Genomic DNA, 20,357 nt, shown 5'->3' with positions numbered 1-20,357 from the left:
GTGTCCCTGGGGCTGTGGACATTTTGAATGCAGCTAAAGTAACTAAAATGAAAACTGTGATGATATAATAATGTGCATGATAGGTGAGCAAAAGACAGATTTCTTCTTCGGTAGATAATTCAATTATATTCAGTGTGATCAAGAAAGCTATAGTTTGTATAATATGTGATTAATGTATCATAGTTAAAGTTTAGGTTATTTTAGCAAATATATAGCAAATATGGGTTAATATAGCAAATATATATCTATTATTAGAAGAAAAAAACCTTGCAATTTCCGAAATCATAACGATAATCCCTGTACCCTCCCTTAAAAACCCACATGTACCCCGACAATTATAATTCACTTCTTTTGAAAAGAAAACCCCATATTTCTTCATGGAATGCCATGGGGCCACCGTCCGAATCCTAGTAAAAAGTGTTTTAAAATACTATTTTACACTTTTCAGTACTCATTCAAACCCACTAAATGACATATCAGGACAGTTTTGGCTATTCACTAGACTTCGTTTTTCAAGCTATTTATTTGAAATGTAATCTTGAACTGCAAGATTACATTTCTAAAGCCCCAACCATAGCAATGGGCAAAGAACTCATAGTTCAAAACTGAACCCCAAAAAGGGCCTGTTAAAGGGTGTGTTGATTTAGATTGACTTCTCTCGTTGAGCGCCTCTTTGACTGAACAAGAGCAAGGCTGTATCGATTTTTCAAGACTATGTCATCAAATCAGCACAAAGGGAATATCGGCCCATGACTGATTCAAATTTCAAATGCAACTTATATTTTTGGCACAACAACCAACTAACAAGAAAACTTAAAGTACTAGAGTAGTTTTCTCCAAGCCCACAGTGAAACCCAAGCACCATAACTGGAAGAATGGGCTGCTGCTTTTCAATTCACAGCAGGCTCCAGCCGGGTGTGTAGAATTTGCCTCCTCACACCTTAAGGCTATGGCACATCCCTCATGTCTATTATAGTCTGTGGCAGCAATTCACAATTCAGCCCTTTTGAATTTCTGGCTTCAGCAGAGTGTCCAATCTCCACAATATGGACAAAATGGAAATCACAAAACATATTGTTTTTGTTTGAGGGACATTATTAACACCCACTGCCATATTGATTTAGCAATGGTATTAAGAGACTATATAAGCTTTTGAACTATACCTCATGTTACAAACTTCAATGCATTTATATTATATAAGTGTAGTGTAGCATTTACTTCAGTCTTGTGAAATATACAGCACACTAACTGAAATCCCTTTTGAACAAAATACTTGGGCACTAAATAGTCAAAACTGCATCAGAGTCACCAAATGAAGAGTTCATTTGCAAAAACAGAGAAAACTGAATGTACGCTTGAAAATGTCTCTTTACATAGCAGTGTTTTCATTACCTGTTTTGTTTCAGTGCCATAAAAATATAAAGTCATTCGTTCTCACTAAAATGCACACAACTTTTTCATAAGTGGCATCTGCTGAGTACAGTAACAAATATCCAAAACAATTTTGAAAAAAGAAAAGGATAAAAAAGGAGACATGCTTTTGCAAAAGAACTCTTCAAATATAGAAATCAAACTGATCTGTAATGATACACTCATGCAAAATAGAGCTAACACTGACTGAAGTCACACTTGTCAGTAAAAAAAAGTACCTCTGTGAGCATTTACCCCTGAATTGCAAGTCCAGACACAACATAGATAGATGTCAGATTGATTTTTCATGCCTTTCAATTAAATAACTTGCTTTTTTTATTGTAGGCCTATAGATATATATTCTAAGGTAGGTTAACAATGCTACATGCTACTTTAAGTAAATAACACCATTAATAATAATCCAGAGACCTGGTGTTGGCTTGTCTTTTTGATCTAAACCTGGTCTACACAGGTTGCAGTACAATAGTCACTTCACCAGCCCAGACCTCTGCAGAGACATGAGTCATGCTTTCCCTGACTGAATTATAGATGTTTGTCAAAAATGAAATCAAACTTCCTCTCGTTTAATGAATGTGTGAAACGGTTTCCTTCGACCTGTTTACGGCGGGCTGAATCAAAGGGCCCGGTCTGAAACACAGTGTATGCTGCTAATGACCGATTACTGCACAAAAGCTGAGAAGAATAGCTCTCCACTAAGCTGTGGCGTGCATAAATCACACAAGCATATACAATGGCACAGACACAACAACAATGCTCTATTAGAAGCACGCAAACCTGAGGAAAAAATAGCTCTTGCTCAAAGATGATGTCAAACTTCAAGAGAGCAGACTTTTTTCTGTTGCAAGAGAAGCCTAGACGATTAAAGTGGGCCTATTTTAAATCGTTTTATAGAAATCCCCTAAAGAATGTGCGATGTTGGAACCCTCGGTGGGTGGGCAGCCATATTGTTCTTTAATCTGGGACGTGTTTGAAACATACTGTTCTGTTCAAACGTGGAGATAGAAGTGTAATAATCCCCAAGTGTAATTTAGTATAAATAATCAGATGTGTTGCCAGAGATTGGGAAAAGCCACTTAAAGTCACACTGTGTAACTTTTCAACCACAAATAGAACAGAAACAAGCATAAATTGCGGGTGTTTTTGAATTGTGCAAAATACACGTACACTCTAAAAACGTCTTTACTGTCAGTGGTCTCTCCTCAGATGTGGCTCGTGCCTTTGCTGGGACCAGCTGGTCTCCATGAGATGTTGGTTTACCTTAAAGGCGCATCATGTAACTTTTTCTGCGAGAATTTTTTTTTATATTTGTGTGTAATTGACCTTTGTGACCCAATGCATGTATGGGTGGTTAGCATGGCACCTTTACTAACGATCCCAGTGGCCTCTACAACGCTCTAGGATCAATTGTTTAGTACTGACATGTCAAGCTGGCGGCCACAAATTCCTGAGTATGTAAAAAAAAAAGCTCATTCCTGTGAGGAGTTATGAATTTTTAAAGGAAATAACCAGTTTGCTCATTCCAGCCACTAGGGGGTGTCCAGCAGAGGGCACTGACATAATAAGAGATCAGGATATAAACAACACATTATAGCCACGTGGTAAATGGTCAGGTTGTCCCAGGGCAGCTGTGGCTACAATAGCAGCTCACCACCACAGAGTGTGGAGTCAGTGAATAATGACTACAGTATAATGACTACAGTGAACTCTGAGACACTTGTGACACATGGTAGTAAAGTGCAATAGTATTTTCATGTTAACAGTATTTGCGGCCCACATTTTTTTTTTTTTCGCATAAAAAGTTGCACAATGCACCTTTAAGTCCTATCTTTGGTGCAAAATAAGCATTGCCACTGTCTACCTAATCATCAGCGCAGAAACAATGTGGCTTTCAAAAAAATACCACAACTTTATATTTTCTAACTTTTGATGAACTTTTACACACCGCTAAACCTCTAGGATCAGTTCCTGTTAAATCCGGTCAGCGCTTTACGGTGGACGGTTTCTGCACCAGGAGCTTTGGACACTTGTTCGGTGTGGCACTTGTCTCTCCAAACCTTTCTTTATTTGTGGCATGAATATTTAACCAGATTCATGAATAATAGAAGAGGCGGGAGAGGGGCAAGACACCTGCCTCCCTCGGCACATCTCGGATCTGGAAACAATCTTGTGTCGCACTGAACGGACACCTTGTTTTATCAACACTGACAGAATCTGATACATAGCCACAACATGTTCACATCATAGGAAACAGAAAGCTGCATTCGATCCCTTTGCCTTCGCTTATATTAGGAAAATCCCTTCCATTCACAGCCCCTCAAGCTATTTACTATTATTACAATTGCTATGAATAGTCATTTGTGTTGGGTGTAGTGTGAAACAAATGAGACAGTAAATTAAAGCCATGAGCGGGTGAAGAGAGGATGTTTGCAAATGGTTTTACAGAGTGCAGCACAGCCAGAGGTCTGCATGGCTCAAAGGCACCAATAAATCTCTGCAACAACACAGGGATTAGCTGAAGTAGCTTGGGTTTACTACAACAGGGCGCATATGCAACGGTCCGGACCAGGCAAAGCAAGTAAATGCCCCCAGTGAAGTTCAGCGCACAGCCAGGCAAGTGGAGGGTGCTCTGAATAGTGATGGTAGGATTAAAATTACTCTGTTAGCTTTGCATAATAGTCAAGGTCATGTCTTTATACAGTAACTACAGTACTATCAAATCTGTTGTGTAGGATCTCAGAGTAGTCCATACATTTTCAAAAAGTCCAATCTTTATGACAATATTTCTGAAAATCTGTATGTAGCATGTCTTTATGCTGCCAAAACTTTAAATACTTACAAATAAGATGTATTATGGGGTGTCTTGCATTGATTTATATCATGATAATGTGAGTCATCATTGCTCTAACCCAGAATAAGACTTTTCTTGGTAATAATATGGACACAGGGCTGAAAAATGCTTTATTCCTTTTCGTCTCCCGTGATCAATTTCCATCCGATTACCAGGTTTTCTGCTTGACTAATTAAGTTCCAGAAGCCTCGTAAAAATACATGTTCGTAAACTAAGTAGAAGTGGTGGCTTGTTTTAAATGCTGGCTTAATGTGTTTGTCAAACTCTGTTGACACATTAAAAGCTCATGAACACAGCGGAAGATGAGAAGCAGCAAGATGCAAATATGTACAAGAAAAATGTCTTCTCCAACACCCAGGATTAGCATCTGCACACGGACGAGTAAGCAGGAAGTCTGAATTCAGATCTGTGGGATGTTGGGTCGTGCCCTTGTCAAGAAACATACAAAAAACAAAAAAAAAACACTCCACTCTGAGGCGCGGAACAACCTATTAGTATAATTTATTCATCCTTAAGTATAACAATGTCAAAAGTGTATTCCTTTATGCTGTACATCACCAGAATATACAAAATTAAATATTAAGTGTACACAAATGTGAACTTTAAATACAGTACTATGGCAGCTGAACAGTTTCAACAGTTGGCAGCGCAATAGTGTTACAAAGATTGCACAGAGAAGTCATTTTTACACACTTTAAATACAGATACAGGACTATAACCACTTAAAGCCAGTGGAAAATTGTAAACATTAAAGTAAATATTTAATACTTATGAATTACGTCTTTGAATTATCTCCACACCCAGCTCAGAACAGAACAGCATAAGCTGGGTCGGTACATTCAGCATCATATCAAGAAACACAAGCACGGGACAGTTTGGTTTCTAATGTTGTTTGAATGGAATCAGCAGTGGACCGAGTCTTTGTCCCGCAGACAAAGTGGACCAGGACTAAAAATGTTCCCTCTTGCATGAACACACCAGTGATTTTTCAGTCCGAGCCCGAGAGCCCAAAAGTGACCGAGCCAGTCATCCCTGTCGCCTTTGCTTTGCTTTACAGACTCAAACTCGGAGAATTTCCGCCGTCTTTCCCCCGTCAAACAGAGCCGACTCTTTTCAAAGGGTTTAAGAAAAGAGCATGTAGCCACGGCACCGACGAAAGCACAACAGCGCTCACACTAAAGCGTACAGTATGTTTGAATATATCGTTTGTACAAGATGTTCTGATGTTCATGGAGATTACCCACAAATACTGTACATTATATTTAGCAGAGCCCAAAAAATGAAGGAGCAGGATCGATGACATGAAGTGCCAGACTTGATCCTTGAGATGGCGACTTCAGAGGAGGGATCTTTTTCATACATCTTGCTATTGGTCAATTTTGTGTGATTTAAAACAAAAACATGGGGTTTAAATAATTAATGTTGTAACCACTACGCAGCTACGATGGTGAAATCCACAACGTTTACACGGCTCTTCACAATGGCGCATGATTCTTCCCATAAGAATGTAAACATGTCCAAAAGGCGTTTCCTTTTCTGCGGTAGTTTGGGCTGAACAGCTGGTGAGTGGAGAAGTGTGTGGCCCGTCATTAAAGTGTACACAAACAAACACATGTGCCCAGTCACACAGAGGGGGCGATGAAAGGCAAAGGGCAAGTGGGTCCCGATGAGAGGATATAGTGCAGCAAAGGGCATTGGTTCTCCTGAGCCTTCACTAAGAGTCACATCACACTGTCTGAAGCATGGTCCGTCTGGCGTTTATGACAATACTCCTTCATGCTTGTCATCTCAGGGTTTTTTTTGTCTCTTCCCAAAGATAATAATAGCCAACTGTCATTCTTTACACTCAACGTTGACTTTAATTAAAGGTATTAGGCTACATAATGAAATCATTTTATTCATCAAAGAGGGGGTATTATGCTTCGAAAACGAGACATTGATCTAGAACAAAAAATCCAGTAGTTTCCCTTCCTGGTTTTCTCGCGATCCCCCTTTCCCGTTTCCCTCCTCTTGCTCCCCTTCGTTGTGCAGCTATTTCAATAAAGAGGGGGGGGATTACAAAAGTCTGTGTTGCTCGTGTGGCTAGTGTTTTTACTTTGCATTGAAATGAAATTAGACTGAACTAGAGAGCAAGAGGAGCTGCCAAGAATAGCCTCTGGAGAAGATTCAATGATTACATAAAGATGCGCGAGTGGGTCCAAGCACAACTCTAAGCATGTTTTTGATGCGAGAACTACATTTTAATGTTGTGGTAATAGTAAAAACCTCTGAAAAGTTGATTTTGCTTAAAACCCCCCTTTAATAATTTAATTGACCTGAAATTATAATGGGAAGATTGTATTCTATAATTCATTAGAGCCAACTTTTTGTCAGTGTACTCCTCACTAAATACATTCAGTGGTCTTGGCCGCATGTTTCCTACCTCACACACAGCAGGAACACGCTTCCCTTCCCCTAATAGCTCATACATTTGCATCAACATGGTTCTTGTAGATATCTGAGCAAAGGAATCCGATAAGAGATTTTAATAATTCCATAATGAGATCACATCACATGTTTGCTGCTTGTGGATCCCTACTTTAACGGCATTACCATGTCTAAGCACTCGCTGCCCACAGTCTGCGCGCGCCGTAACCTAATCACGATTGACTGTAGCATCCACGTTGATATTGAACACAAACTTTGCTCTTTGTTGTAAAAAAAAAAAAAGGAATGGTCCTCAGTGAGATGTGCAAAAGTGGTGTCCATGAATCCTTCCGATATTCAGCACACACTTGAAATCATCTTACCACTGTCTGCGCTTCTGCAATGTAATGTCTTTATGGCTGATGCTGGGACTCATATGCTGGACAGGTCGTCGTGGCCGGACGAGGAGCAGCGGCGGGCTTTGGGGCTGCAGCGTGTCAGCATGGTGATCTGGGTGCTGAAGTTGTTGCTGCTCCCGATAGAAGGGTGCTGGTACTTGGTGTCGTGGCCCATGTATCGCTGCAGGTGCCACCTCCTCCACTTTCGCTTGATCTCAGCTTGAACCTTTAGGGAAACAGACAAATATGCAGAAAAGTGTCGGATTCGAGAGTCAGTGTTTCAGGCTCAATCTATTTTTCCGCTGAATCTGATCAATGTCATGTCTTGCACAAAGAAAGAACGTATATGAACTATAATGTCTATTAATGTAACAATAGTTCATGTCTGTAAATTATATTCTTTTTACAGGCCAATGTAATGAGTAGTGCATGGCTCCTCAAGCCTCAGAGACCCTTCTTTAGACCAACGTGCCCCGGTCTTAACGCAGACTCAGGCGAGGGCAGGATTAAGTCATCGGCATCAGTGCACTGGGCGTAAAATCTGGCCCTGAAACCCTGAAACTTCTTGTTCAGTGATAACATGCTTATATTCCTTTTTTTCCTCTTCTATTTTTAAAAAATGCACAAAGTTTTCGAGATGTGGTGGTGGACAGTTTCAGATTCAAAACTCATGCTCATACGACCAAAAATAGCTTCCTTTTAACTGATGCCTCCAGTGGATTGGCAAAAAGCATCGACAACAACAAGTAGGAAGAGAGAGTGGAGTCAATTTGGGGTGGAAATGGAAAAGGCTTTGTATAGATAAAATGCATCTCTGTGCTGCAGAGAGAGAGCACAGGAGTAATGCTCTAACCCTCACAATGAAAGAAATGTGGTCTTTGTGTGACTCTACTGGAGAACATTTATGTAACATGGAAATGTCCTACATCGATTTATTGCACTTTGTTCTTGCACCACGCTGGATGTTTGTTTGATTTATGTAATATTGCTTTCACAGTCTGATCCCTGATGTATTGAATCAGTGGAGGGTTTGTTTGATTGCAGGTTCATGATGTTCAATTCAGTTTTTTGTTAGTTACACTGACGATTGTACTTCTGCTTCTGAATTAAAAGAGAAAGACATGTCCTTCAAACTGTGCCATTTGCTAGATAGACAAATTCAAAAGACATAGAGCCACACTGCAACATGCTGCTCAATAGATGAAACAGAACTCAAAATTATTTCCTCGTAAGTGTGAAAAAACTGTTCTCAGACCTGACATGTGACCTTGCATGGAGCTTGGTCTCCATGGAGATGTTGCTGCTTTACACTACATCCTTCTCCTTCATTTTGATAACACGGTGCAAAATACCTTTGTCCTCGTCTATCTGAGCATTACGTGCACGAATGGTGCGACTGGCACTCAAGTTTTCAAAAGTAATTTCCTAAAACCTAAGTGCCATCTTACCATCTCTCAGAGTATGATGTAATTTCCAAAAGCAGCCACTCTGAGCGTCACTAAAAAGCTCAGAGCTAAAAATGTTCTTTTATAGCCTGGCTGTCCTTTTGGGAACAGCTCCAGAAATATGCCAATGGGAGGTCCAGGCAGCGGTGACTCAGAGCTCCTCCGCCTGTCGGGAGTTTGTGAGACAGTATAAATGAACGCGCTTACACAGAAACCCGTGATACGGCCCTTACTTTTCTGAGAATTAGCACAAGCGCACTCCGAGCAGCAGCGTGGGGAAATCTTAAAGTGTGTTTACATTACAGTGAGAAGTACGTACCTCTCCGTTGAGGAAGCAGTAAAGGACGGCCACCACAAAGCCCTAAATGGAAAGAAAAGAGAAAAACAATTTGTGCAAACGTTAAACGCCCCATTAACTGTGTTTACATGAGCTACATCCTGGTTACGTATGGGGCGTTCAGTATGGAAGAGTCACCCCATATGTGCCACTTGAACTCAATGAGGCCAGTTTGTACAAGTAACAAGGAGGGCTTGGTGCCGTCGGGCCCTATTCTCCATCACTCCTCATTAAGTAAAGAACTGAAAAAAGCAATATCTGGACACTGGACACAGCCTGGTCAGAGTTACACAGGTTAATGGTGCCTTCAAATTCAAAAGCTGAATCTGATGACTATTTGTTTGAGCTTAGGTCGACAAACTTGCCATATTAAACTATTGGCTAAATGCCCTTTCAGGTGACAACTATCATGACATTTTGACTATGAGAAAAAGATTACACAGACTTAGTGTTTGCTTTTGTCAACAACAGTTTGGCTTTACCCAAATCTAAAAGCTTCTTGAAGTGTCAAAATAGCAACAAAAATGTGATGAAAACGAGGACAAAAATGCGCTGGAAGTGTGACAAAAAAGCAATGGAAAAGTGCAAAAAAAGTGTGACGAAAAAGCTCCATTTCGATTAATTTTGTAGGTCTTCGCTTTCAAATGGGGCATGAAACTGGCCTATGAACTTACGGATTTGGGTAAAGCTGAACTGGAGAAAATGCACTCTGTTAAGGCGGGATTTAAGAGGTTATGGGAGGTAGTTTTGTCCTTATAGCAGGTATTTATTTTATCACTATCTTACGTTGGTTAGAAAATACAATATTGACCTACAAAGCTACATCAAAAATATCCAGTGGTTTCACTTCCTGATCCTCCAAGTGAGCTACCATAAGCACCTCCCAGCTTTATGGGAACAGGAGGAGCTTTTTGGGATTTGTCACCGCACTGATATGAATAACCACTGGTGAAGATTCAAAGATTACAACAATGCAACATGGTACCCCCCTCTTTAAACTAAAAAGTGAATATGGCAAGTAAAAACAAGTGTTACCTGAAAGGACCCCAGGATCAAGTCGAAAACTAGCCGCAGCTCGGTCTTCACTTGCTCGGGGATGAACGCGAAAATAATGAAATTGACTCCAAACAGAGGTATCAGGAGCAGCGTTGACTTGGCCAGTCTCCTGAAACGACAAGTGGGAAATACATTAATGTTGCACGGGGGGGGCCTTCCTCAAACCCATTTCCAATTTGTCTCTATTTGTGCCGATAACGAAAAGACATTGCTCGCGCTCTTTCATTTTACATTTGGGCTCGGAGATGGGAAAAACTGATTTAATGTGTCGGTGGGAGAATTGCTCCACATTACGATCTGTCGAGAGGCTCTCTATCACAGAAAAATCCGTTTATGCGCACGTCGCCCGGCCATCAGATCTCCCCCTCACTGCGTTCCGTCAGAGGAAAGGGATTTTTACCTGTCTGAAGATCAGTTCCTCCTGCAGCATTAAAGCATATTCTTCATCTTGGAGTTTGTACATAAACTTTCTTTTTTTCACCCGCCGTAACTTCTAAGCATGAAATCTTCAAGGAGATTAACTCACAAGTACTGATTGGACTCTTTCCTCCCGATATCCGGGCAGTTGATCTTCTGACGGAGTATTCGGATGATGCAGATGAAGAGGATAAAGTTAATCTGCAAAAGAGAAACAGCGGCATTTATTTTCAGTAGCATTACAGGCAGGGATTTGGTTTCAAGACTGTAAAAGGACATGAATACACCAGTCAGACATGACCAAACAACTGCTGTGTTATTGCATTTGCAATAATTATGCACTGAATTATTTCTATCAGAACCAGAAAGGTTTAGAGTCAATCTATCCTATTTATTCTAGTGTAGTTTCCTCAGACCCCGATAATCATGACTTTTCATGAAGTTTCACTCCAACTCAGGACATTTACGTGAACAAGCCAAAACTAAAAAGCCAAACATATCAACGACTTGGCAGATCTAAAAGAAAAATGAGCAGAGCAATTGCCTGTATTTCTATTTTTCAGTAGTAGTTGCTTAGACTAATTTACCAGACTGGAAATACCAGATAACTCACTCTGGCACAGCTGTGAATACATTTCCAAACGCTATTTACTGCATGAGAAAGCATCTACGAGAAAGGTCTTCTTTTGAATATTTTTTTTTTTTGTGAGAGAAACACGCATTTTCTGACAGCTAATTTAAGTTGAAGCTGTGAAACACAAAACTGTGCCCTTCCAAAGGCCCTGCAGCTGCTGAAGGGAGGAGGAGATGGAGTTATGTGATCTGTCAGTCTGCTGGCCGTGATCCTAATGTGGATTAGCACCAATGAGACCTGCTATGTCAACGACTGCTGCCAAGTGATGACAGACAGGCAAAAGACCAAACCCGCGGCACACGTCCGAGATAAGGGCAAGCACTTCACCACTAAAATACACTCACATTTAGGGAGGGAGATTCAGTTGTAGTTGTTCTAAATTTACCCTCAGTTCTTTGAGAGATAATTATGATTACTCTTGAACTTATTCGCTAAACTGGAGTGAGGGGTGAGTGCTGTCGCCTCACAGCAACAAGGTCCTAGGTTTGAATCCCCGACCAGGTGGGGCCTTAATGTGTGGGGTTTGGATGCCCAATGTCTGTCTACTCACCCACCTACTGATTCCTCTTACCCCCGCCTGAACCAAGCACATTTTCTCCAGTTCGGCCAAATCCAAAAGCTTGTCAATTGGAGAGCAACAGTGCACAAAATGTCTCATCTGAAAGCTAAGACTTACAAAAGTGATCGGAACTTTGTTGTCAAGTTGCCGCCGTGTTTTTGTTGTGTTTTTGTCTCTTTTTGTCACACTTTTGTGTCACTTTTGAGTTGCTTTTTGCTTTTTCATTGCTGTTTTCATTGCTTTTTTGTTGTGTTTTCACCATGTTTCTGTCACTTTTTTGTTGCTTTGCTGGCATGTTTTCTTTCTCGCTATTTTTATGCTTTTTTTTTAAGCTTATAGACAGTGTTAAAAAGTAATATTTTTCTGACTACAATTGGACTAAAACTAAATCAAAAGTCTTTTATGAGACTAAAGCTATGACTAAAATGTCCAGATATTTTTGTGGACTAAAATAAGACTAAATAAAAATGAAAGAAGATACTAAAATCACCCAAAACTTCCAATGACAGTTTGAAAGAGCCATTTCAATTCACTGCAGCTCTTTGTTCATATGGGTGATGCTCCATGAAGCAGAGGACCTTAATCAAACATGACTAGACTAAATATTATCATGCAAATTCGACTAAATTTGTCTTAAAGGGACTAGATGCAAGTTGGCCATTTTATACTCACCACTGTCCCCTCAGGTCATACGTGTAACTGCAGCTTCTATATTAAGCTTGTGCATGACCGCAATTCGGACCCGAAGTAACAACTTTTTAAGTGACAGTGCAGGATTTTAGAGGCAGTTGTGGTGAACAGGCCTGGGCTCATTCTACACATTAGGACATGGCTGGAACATTTAGGGGGAGGAAAATACTTAATTTTAACATTTTTAAACACTGTATAGTCCCTTTAACTTTAGTCGACTAAATTTACATGCAGTTTCAGACGAAAACAAGCAAATTATTTTACTAAATCTTGACTAAAATTAAATTACATTTTCGTTAAAAGTGTATAATGTTGCCATTTTTATTAAATAAAAAGATGACAAAAATGAAGTCCTCATTATGGCATTACGACTGCACACCCAGAAAAGAAACTGGGTCACACCTGGGAGCATATCAGGCTTAGTCAACAAATTCAGCTGCTTAAGGCAAACAAACAGCAGAACAATTTGATAATCATCACCCAAACCTGACCACCATTTTGAAAGCTAATAATCAATATATATTTAACATCAGCCACTGTCCATGTACTAGATATCAAATAGTATTTCTCCTTCTCAATACGAAAAGGAACAACAACAATCCCACTATAAAAACAACTCTATTAAAATACATTGCGAATTGAGCCTGCAACTTCCTTGTTTCTAGACAGCCTTATACTTATTGCGAGGGAATGACACCTGGAGACGTCACGTGACCTGTCAAACTGTCAGACCGATGAAGATTCAGCCCAAACTTTTCCCGGCTTGAAATGAGGACAGTGAGGGCGTCATAACCTCAGATGGCGCGATGCAGGACGAATCGCTCCGAGACAATGACGAGGTCACACAAGGCATTCGAAATCAAAGCTGACAGAGTAAACCGGTGCCGACTGATAAGGGGACTTTCTTATGCACTAACAGTTTTCAATTTAAATGCCTCCTCCGGTGTCCTTCACTGTAAGTTTTTATGAGAGGATTTTCAGACGTACTTTTTAGTTTGCACTCGGAGCCAGAGGAAGTGACACTTGCCAAGAGAGTAGGCAAACAAATCAATGCAGCTGCCGACGTTACGGGGGATATGTTGAAATGTTATTCACATCCTGGTGCGTGAATGTCAATGGCAAAGTTCATTATAACATCCATAAGGCTATTTACTTTACTGGAATTGAGTTATTTAGCAAATTAACTCTCTTTATTAACAAAATAACCATATTATTAAAAATGGTTCACTATCTTTTCACACCTTGAAAGACGGATTTTGGAGAAGCTCAGAGAGTAAATGGACGGGCAATATATGAGAAAACCAGGACAACAGCACATCGAAAAGTCTACTCGGAATATGCGTGAATGACTCAAAACACTCTATGTCAATTTTGCATAATTTCAGTCATGTGACTTTTGTTGTTGTGGTAGCCATTTTGAACACCGTAGTAGAATCATGCAGTAATACAACAAGTAACAATAACTCTACTCAGGACATTAAAAAAAGACAGCGGATTGACAGTGGCATTTTTATGTACTCGTAATCATTGCTCAAGAAGATAAGTGTAAAAACAGTTTATGTGAAGAAACCAGTGAGTCAGTGTTTAAGACGTTAGCATGCTACCGGTTAGCATTTAGCTTCAACAGCTCAGCTCTGACCTCTCCAAGGGAAAGCCTGGAACCACACTCCAAACATCTAGCCTTGGATACAACAGTGTTCATAGATGTGAGCCACACCTGTGTGTGCTTGTTGAAGCCATTGACAGTCAATTGAATCAGCTGTCAATGGTTGACAGTTGCTAACAGGTAGCATGCTAACGTCTTGAGCAGCTTAAACACTGACTCACATGACAAACCAGAGAAGGTTTTCTGCTTCCTCTTTTAATGTGTTTATTAAGTGAAGCAGATCTTTAGTAAATCCTGCTGTAGCTCGACAGACAGAGCTGCTACGTCTGTGCCACATTTGTCTTCCATTTTCATCCTGAGTAGAGATATTGTTGTAGTACTGCATAATGCTACTTCTGTGTTCAAAATGGCAGCCGGAACTATTCGTGATGTCATGGAAAACGCATTTATAAGCCCACTTTCAAGTTTATTTGTAAAATGTATTGATGCACGGTAAAGCCACTGCCTTGACTCTGGGCTTCTACAAATGCTTTAATTTTACACTTTTATTAATTTTGTTTTTAAACTTCAAACGCGACATTATTCTCATTAGGTATTACAAATCTAATCCATTTGGTGTAACAGTACATTTCATATCGTATTTGTCTCTTTCATAGAAAAAGTCAATTTCTATCACTTACCAATATTGATGCCAAAATAGGAGTTTTAATTATCCACCAGAACACATCAGTGTTTTCAATAATATCCCAGCACCTGCCAATAACACATGGAGGAACACACATTGTTAAGTTAATATGAAAAGGGAAAAAATTCAAAGTGTTTTGCTTACCCCACGTCGTTATAATAGGCTTTAGCAATGCTCCAAGCTGTGATGAAAATAATGGGTCCTCCTGCACCGAAGGACACACAAATAAAAGTGTTGCAGCAGTGACTAGTGAGCAGGGGTCATGACCTTGTCTCATCTGCAGCAGACAGATGGAGAGGGCTCACTCCAGGGGCCACAGACGTATTTAAAGGCACAAAAACAAGAGCGCTCACCCCAGCCGATCAGGATGTAGGCCCAGAAGTATTTCCTCTCGGAGAAGAAAGACACCGCCAGCAGCGCGTGGAGATACAGCCCCTCCACCAGCAGCCAGAAGAAACTGGCCATAATGCAATACTGAAAGAACACCATGACTGCCTTACAGCCCACCTGCCAACGGGACAACACATTAACACTTTAATTAAAAAACACAGACTTTTATCAAAAATACATTGCTGCAAAGGTTTTCAATTTAGATTGAAAGGCCATATACCGGATTTATTTTCTATTAGTGGAATTAAAATAATCTTGTTCATCAGGGCATTGTAAAAGCAGAAATTTTTGAAAAGAAAATGCCTTTGTGCGCTGTGCATTTTTTCAAGCATGAGCCTATATGGCTGGTGGTAGTAATTGTTGTAGTTTAGTACATGAAGTACAGCTCCCTGAAAGTTGTGATGATGTGATTATAACTCATCCCTGTGTAAAATTGTGGCTGTTAAAATGTATTGGATTTAATTTAAAATTATTGAGCTCTTTCATTGTTTGAAAAAAAGGAAAAAAAAATCAGGTATACGACCTTAACGTTCTCCTGCCAGTCATTCGCTTCACCTTATTGATATCAGCCCGATAGCTGCACCTCATTCATGGATTTCATTCATATTCTACCTGGGCTTAGTAACTACACACTTGTTTACCTTGAACCGTTTAACAGCTAATTAACTGGCTACTGTCCTGATCTGAGGTGCCCATAACAGATACAAAATGAAGCTATTCAATGTTTTAACAGTAACTGACTGAATATATCCGAACCATTGTGCACATTTGTAGAACACTTTTTGACAGAGTGAAAGTTAATGAGGCAGAAAAGCAATCACTAAATGTCTCCCAAATGATTGTACAAGTGAGAGACAAAACTGCTGAGCCGTGAAAGATGGTGGAAAAGCACCGGCAGATTTCAAAAACACACCGAGACGAACCAATACCCCCAAAGGCACATATTTAACACTGTAGGTCCTGCAGCACAAAACACTTATTATAAGGAATATTAAAGCCTTTTGTGTGGAATCATTAAAGACAAACATCAGTCACTATGTGCATATATATTATCTATGACGTGATATGATTTATTTAGTGAGCAAAACATCTGATAAAGTTGGAATTGAGACAAAAGGCCAGGAAGAGGAACATCCAACAATAATAGGTACCTCACCCTTTCCTTTACGACTTTGTTAAAATCATGTTCAAGGTGTTTCTAAGAGTTTTTAAACCTAATTTTCCCAGTCCACGCTTTATGGTTGATATGTGTAAACTTTACTGTAGTGGTGCAATGGTCTATGGGATATTTAAAGCCCATGTTGTCGTTACATCACTGATACCAAACTCCCAAACTGTCAGTCAGTGGATGTTGTGGCAAAAAAAATGAAAAATCTGCCAAATTACCTGTGGCCTTATGAACAATTGAGCAAGTGAAAAACCCGCTCCACCAACAATGGACAAGACATGCCAATAGTCAAGAACCCCTGACATTTGGATACGCGGAAAGGCGGCGGAGTCGGAGAGACATAACAGTGAGCGCGCCGCACCTTTCCCCTGAACCTCTGCTGCTGCTGATGATAAATGGGTGTGGAAAAAGACATGAAAAATAAACTAAAATGTGCGGCCTGAGTCTGTGCATGGACTGTGGGCGTCATTAATCATGATTGTGGGCTGAGGACACGCACGTCAAGCAGCCTCTCAGTCAGCGTCGTCTCCACTTTACCCACAAGGCAACTTTATACATCACTCGGACTTAGCAGATCGTGCGTGACAAAGTCAACACAGAGACGAGCTTCTAAATGAAATAAATGCCTATTCCAATTTACACACGGGACAATTAGGCAACGAGCAAAGCAAAGCACATTCCTTGGTTGTGCGTGTGGCAGATACAGTCTCCGACAGAGGTGGTGCGGCAGATGCCAGGGAGGCTGACACGGATTTCAGCTAATTCCCGATTGGCAATGCTTCGGGCAGGGGAAACGCACGCAGAGAGGCTGCCTACACCGAACTGCTCATTGTAATGTGTGCAAATCAGGACAAATTGCCGACTGGAGCTCCATTTTCTGCCTGTCCTCGCTGACACGTGGATGAATGATAAGATATTCCTCCTGCCATTCCCCGCACACTAATGCCCGCGGAGGTACATCAAATCATGCATTTTTCCCCAACACCGATAATATCACACATTTTGTCTAATGGGGGCACAGAGGAGAAAGGCTAATGAAGCAGGTATGCGAGACTCCCACACAAAAAGGGAGAGGGGTCAAGACGAGCAGCGTGCCGCCCAAACCTGCGCTGCCACTATTATGTTTATATTTCGTCCCGTGACAGCGGCTGGCTCCTGTCAGTGCCCAAGCTTCCATTAACAACCCGAGGCCAGGGCTCCTGCTGATAAATACACTGCGTGGCGATAACATAAACTTTACATCTGAGCTCAGTCTCGCCGCGAGCGCCACAGATCAGAGGTATGTGAAATTGGCTGTTGTGAAGAAGTCATTGTGGTTCCTGCGGGTAAATAAACTTCTGTCCCAGTGCTATTATCAGTTCACGTCAGTTCATAGAATTTGTAGAGCATTTAGTTTGCTACATCATTGGTATAAAACTTTATGGTACAGAAGAGCAGTGACAAATAGGGCTGGGTACTGTGACACTTTTTCCGATTTACTTTAACGATACTTGGTTTACGATACCGATACCTGATACTTTCCTCGATACCTACACTGAAATGTTTGTCATAGCCATAAAACCGACTAATAATGTTGATTTATTCCTTTTCCTTTCATTTTATTTCTTTTGCATTTGTATCATTTGTGTGAGGGGAAACTTCCTTTAGCCACAAAAGGGCGGGAAAAAACACTTTCCAAATTTTTCTTATTTATTTCCCCCATTTTCACTTTTTTTTTCTCGCTTTTTTCCCAATTTTAAGCCAAAATTTTTACCCCCAATATTTCTACAAGTTGCCCCAATTTTTTCATTTGTTTTCCAAATTTTTCCAAATTTTTCCCAGTTTTTCCCACATTTACAATTTTTTTTTCTCAATTTACTTGTCTTTCACTTTTTTTCTTTTAAATGTTGACGACCAACAGCATCAACACTGGAATATAAGGATTTTACATTTCTTTTCAGTTCCTGCTTTCGATACAGACTGGTATCGATTAACGGTGCCCAGCCCTAGTCACAAACGATTTTTTTTCTCCAAACTTCCTTCCATTATTAAACGTAGAAGCAAGTTTGATACATGGGATAAGGGGTTCCACGTTCACCTCACGGTCCTTGGCTTAACCCCTTGTATGAAAAGATCCAAATCCTTCTTTAGTGCTCTGATTTTACATTTACATTTGCTGTACATTTTTCTAGATATGTGTGTTCATGAGAGGCTGTGGTTCTGCAGCCACACTTCCGTCTGTCAGCCCCAGGACAGATGTGGCTCTGGGAAGAGCTCATCACCACAGATGTCACTGAGGATTTCGGAGGCCCTTCCCCAAAGAAAATCCTGCCTCATGTCGATTGTTACAGTTTTTTCTTCTCCCTGAACAGCTGCACAAAGGCATTTCTGTTCATGTTGACATTTCTTTGGAGACAACTCTATCTCTGGAAAGTAACCCAACAATGAAAGTACAGCCAGACTTGAATGGCCAATACTACCTCAGTGAATTCTACAGTAAATCATTTTCTCTCGCCTTAGAAATCCAGAGTTTCCTGGCTCTTTTTGTAACTGTAGGACACCTGTTATATTGTCAACCACTAAAAATGTATTGTTTTCATACAGATAAGTCCATAACATTAGAAACACTTTAGCCCTGCTTTGGAGGATATCCAGTGTCAAATGTTCAGCACTAAATAAGACATGAAGACACCTTTGAGGTTAGGATATTTGCTTAGATTAAATATTCAATCCATCCCCTTTAACACAGGAGCACACTGTCATCAAGCATCTTAATGTGTCTAATTACCTCCATTACTTACGGCTGTCCAGGGCGAGCCGCTCACCTGCTGCGACCTCGGCGCAGTCTGACTTTGCGACACTCAAGGAGACCAGAAACGATCACAGATGTCTAACTTTAGTGTCTGATAATGAACTCACGGAGCCAGAGGAGCAGTTGTCCACCTCGCCGACCTCGTACAGCACCACGTCTTTGATGAACACCGCGATGGCTTTCAGGATGAACGACACGAACAGGTGCATGTGGATGAAGTTTCGGGTGCAGTGGAGCTTCCTACAAAAACACGGAAACCATTCAAATTTCACACGCGTTCTAGATTACATAACACGGGCCTCCTTGCTTGTTATCCAATGCCCTCGAGTTAATCGCTCACGATGACAGCAAATTACAGACTAAATTAAGTAATAATTAACAGCCCACAGTTTCCTTTATCAGCGTGGGCGGTTCTGCTTCACTCCACTGATGGCCTTTTTGACTCTCACGCACCTTAACAATTATAGCCAGACATTCTTGTTTCGCTTCACCATAAAGGAATTAGTCAGAGCGTATATACTGAATGCATTATTTCTTCAGAGATGTTGGATAGAAGTTTGGGGTTCGATAGAAGGGTAAAGGATCGGTGTGCCCAGCCGTCAACAGACAGGGAGGACTCAGGTTCCGAGACAGAGCGGGTCAGAGGGGATCCAGGCCATGTCCCAATCCAATCACCTGACATCACTTCAGGTTCACCATCTGCCCACCAGATCTATTTGAGACGGGGGCAGGTAATTCTACTAAATCCAGATTTTTTTTTTTTACATAGATCAAGAGCGCAAATACACTTCCTATCATCGAACGTTTGAACATTTTCTTTTGTGGTGTGTTCCGAGCAACCGGGAATCCAGACATCTGAACTAAAACAAATGCCCTGGAACTCGTAAACTTGTGGACTCAGGGATGACTCTGTGACGTCTTACAATAACGACGGGCACCACAAACTGAACTGTATCTGCATGAAGCATTTCATCAGCTTGACTGCTCATGCTGCTCATGTCAAAACAGTTTTTTGTCCTCTAATTTTGCACCCACTGTTTATAGTGAACGGTTGATCTTTTTATTTTTAAATTTGGTACACAGCAGCAATCCACGCAGGCCGAGGGATTGTTTCTGTTTTGGCGACTAACCGTGATGAAATTCTCAAACTGGGACCAACAAGGGCACGCGGGAACAATTTGTTCAAGCCGGTTCGCGTTGTGGCTAATTGAAAAAGTTTTTTAATAGAATTTGACTTTTTTTTCCCCACCTGTGAGTCATCGTCAGATCAATAACAGCTTTACAAATGCCTTTCGTTTAAGGACACTGGTTCAAAGTTTATTTACCGCTCAGCGTCAAGTGAAGAAACTGTAATATCTCTACCCCATTGCATGTTCTTTGTATTAAAAGCAGATAATGAAAGCACAAAGCCCCAAAGCGGATTATCTCTCGACAGACGCAAACAGCAATATTCCTTTGTAAACTTATCTCTCAAAGCGGAGTGTGTTTAACCAGAA

The 20,357-nt window shown here is 40.7% G+C and overlaps 1 protein-coding gene across 1 annotated transcript in view; it reads right to left on the bottom strand.

Moving 5' to 3' along the window:
* Window positions 1-6,115: 6,115 nt before the first annotated feature.
* vipr1b (vasoactive intestinal peptide receptor 1b) overlaps window positions 6,116-20,357 on the bottom strand; it is a 33,795-nt gene continuing 19,553 nt past the window's right edge. Inside the window, exons 6-13 of the mRNA XM_079576485.1 lie at window positions 18,969-19,101; window positions 14,866-15,019; window positions 14,657-14,717; window positions 14,508-14,580; window positions 10,448-10,539; window positions 9,901-10,030; window positions 8,848-8,889; window positions 6,116-7,309 (exon numbers count right to left, since the gene is read on the bottom strand). Coding sequence (XP_079432611.1) covers window positions 7,118-7,309; window positions 8,848-8,889; window positions 9,901-10,030; window positions 10,448-10,539; window positions 14,508-14,580; window positions 14,657-14,717; window positions 14,866-15,019; window positions 18,969-19,101 — 877 coding nt within the window. The 3' untranslated portion in view covers window positions 6,116-7,117. The remainder of the gene's footprint in view (window positions 7,310-8,847; window positions 8,890-9,900; window positions 10,031-10,447; window positions 10,540-14,507; window positions 14,581-14,656; window positions 14,718-14,865; window positions 15,020-18,968; window positions 19,102-20,357) is intronic.

Source organism: Gobius niger (assembly GCF_951799975.1).
Source record: "Gobius niger genome assembly, chromosome: 18".
In the NCBI taxonomy this organism is placed as follows: domain Eukaryota; kingdom Metazoa; phylum Chordata; class Actinopteri; order Gobiiformes; family Gobiidae; genus Gobius; species Gobius niger.
The sequence above is the reverse complement of the archived record's forward strand: the minus strand, read 5'-3'. Positions and strand labels throughout refer to the sequence as shown.